Source organism: Plasmodium gaboni (assembly GCF_001602025.1).
Source record: "Plasmodium gaboni strain SY75 chromosome Unknown, whole genome shotgun sequence".
NCBI lineage: Eukaryota > Apicomplexa > Aconoidasida > Haemosporida > Plasmodiidae > Plasmodium > Plasmodium gaboni.
In genome coordinates, this window is record NW_017385435.1 from 2,280 (window position 1) to 4,316 (window position 2,037).

The 2,037-nt window shown below is 17.5% G+C and overlaps 1 protein-coding gene across 1 annotated transcript; it reads right to left on the minus strand.

Moving 5' to 3' along the window:
- Positions 1–987: 987 nt before the first annotated feature.
- PGSY75_0029100 (exported protein (PHISTb)) lies at positions 988–1,797 on the minus strand (the record flags this gene model as incomplete). Its single annotated transcript, XM_018783431.1, has 1 exon — positions 988–1,797. A coding segment is annotated over one exon (810 nt), but the record flags the coding sequence as incomplete, so codon positions are not given.
- Between the last annotated feature and the right edge of the window lie 240 nt (positions 1,798–2,037).

Consider the following 2,037-nt stretch of genomic DNA (forward strand, 5'->3'; position numbering starts at 1 on the left):
ATTCATTTATAATTTTTTTTTTCTTAATATGAATTCTTTGTTGAAGAAGTAGCATATGTATACATATATATATATATATATATATATATTCAAAACTGAATTAGATATTATTTGTTTTGTATTTTATAATAACTATTCTAACATTACATATTTTTTTTATAAGCGATAAATTATTATTTATATGTAATATTAGTAATGTGTATAGGCATCAACTAATGTTTATTATGTTGTTTCTAGATAAATGAAATTTTAAAAATATATATATTTTAAATATAATATATAAATTTCATACTCTAGGAAAATGAAATATATATAAATATATGTGTCTTTTTTGTGTGTGATATTCAATTAATATCAGTGTACTTTATAATACAGTATACATTCATTTTTTTTCATATAACACTCATTATTTTATATTCAAATGAAAATAATAATTGTTTTTTTTTTTTTTTGTTTTTTTCTTTTTTTTTATATATAACTTATCATATTTTAATTTTCTCAATTACCATATTATTTATATATAATTATATTGAAATGTTTTTCTTATGTTAATTTTATATTATAAATTAACATGAATATATATAATTTTCATTGTTTTTATTCTTCTTTAATATTATTGTCTTATTATCTTCATAATAAATTATAATATGTATATATATTAATATGTTTGGTTTAAATATTATGCTTAATATATATAAAACTACATTTATTTTTATATTAATTTTTATTTATTTGTTATTAATACAAGAGTACAGTTTCATTATTATAACTTTAAAATTATATAACTAACAAACACATATATATATATATATATATATAAAGGTGTTCTTCCAAGAAAAATAATAAAAGAATGAAAAAATAAGTAAAAAAAAATAATTATTTATAAGCATATATTATAGTTCATTTTTTATACGGTATAACACAATTCTACATATATATCATATATTATTGTTATTGAAGTAATAATGTATATTCCTATCCCATATTTTACTTAAATGATCTTTTTAATAATTCTGTATATTCTGTATGTAATTCTTTTATTAACGTTCTCCATGTTAATCTATAAGCCATTATAAATATTTTAAATTCAAATATATTATGAGGAGTAACAGTTAACCATACTTGATATTTTTCATTAATAATCTTATAATTATTATTATTATATTTTTTAACTATCATATTACATTCATTTAATATGCTATTCAATTTGTCATGTGGTAATCTACTTCTATTTCTTAGTTTCAAATATTGACTATATAAATTTCTTTTTAAAAGGTTAAATTTGTTTTCTTCATTTTTTACGACTCTTTTCCATAGATCTAATAATTTATTGATTTGTTCTGATTCATTTCCCAATAATGATATTTCTTTATTTATTTGTAAATCGTTTTTGTTTGTTAATAATGTGCTTTCACTATTTTTATCAAAATTTATTTCATATGTAGTACATATATCTTTATTTAATAAATGTTTAAATAATGATTTATTTTCACTGAATACATTCGATACATGTGCCTTAAGAAATTGACTTAATATATCGTGCTCTTCTAATACGATAACTTCCTTTTTATTATTACATAACCTTAATATACTATTAGCACGTTCTATTGTAGAAATACCAGAATGGTCCCTATTAAAATTACCTAATTTACTTAAAAATTTTTCTACTGATTCTTCTCTATTATTATTAGAATAATATAATTCTAAAGGTTTCTCGTCCATAAGTTCCATCGTATTATTAAATGTTTTTTCTGTTTGCGTCTCAACAGCAACATCAACAGATTCATTGGCAGACATAATCCTTCTAAATATATGATTATTAAATTGAATAGGGGAAGGATAGTCATTTAATCCATCACAATTAAATTGTATATAAAAAAAAAAAAAAAAAAAAGAAAGAAAGAAAATCATTTTATAATATATATATATATATATATATATATATTTATTTAATACAAATGTAGATTAATTGATAATTTTATTCTTTTATATAAAATATATAAAGTACTCATCAATATTATTTATAATGTGTTTTTA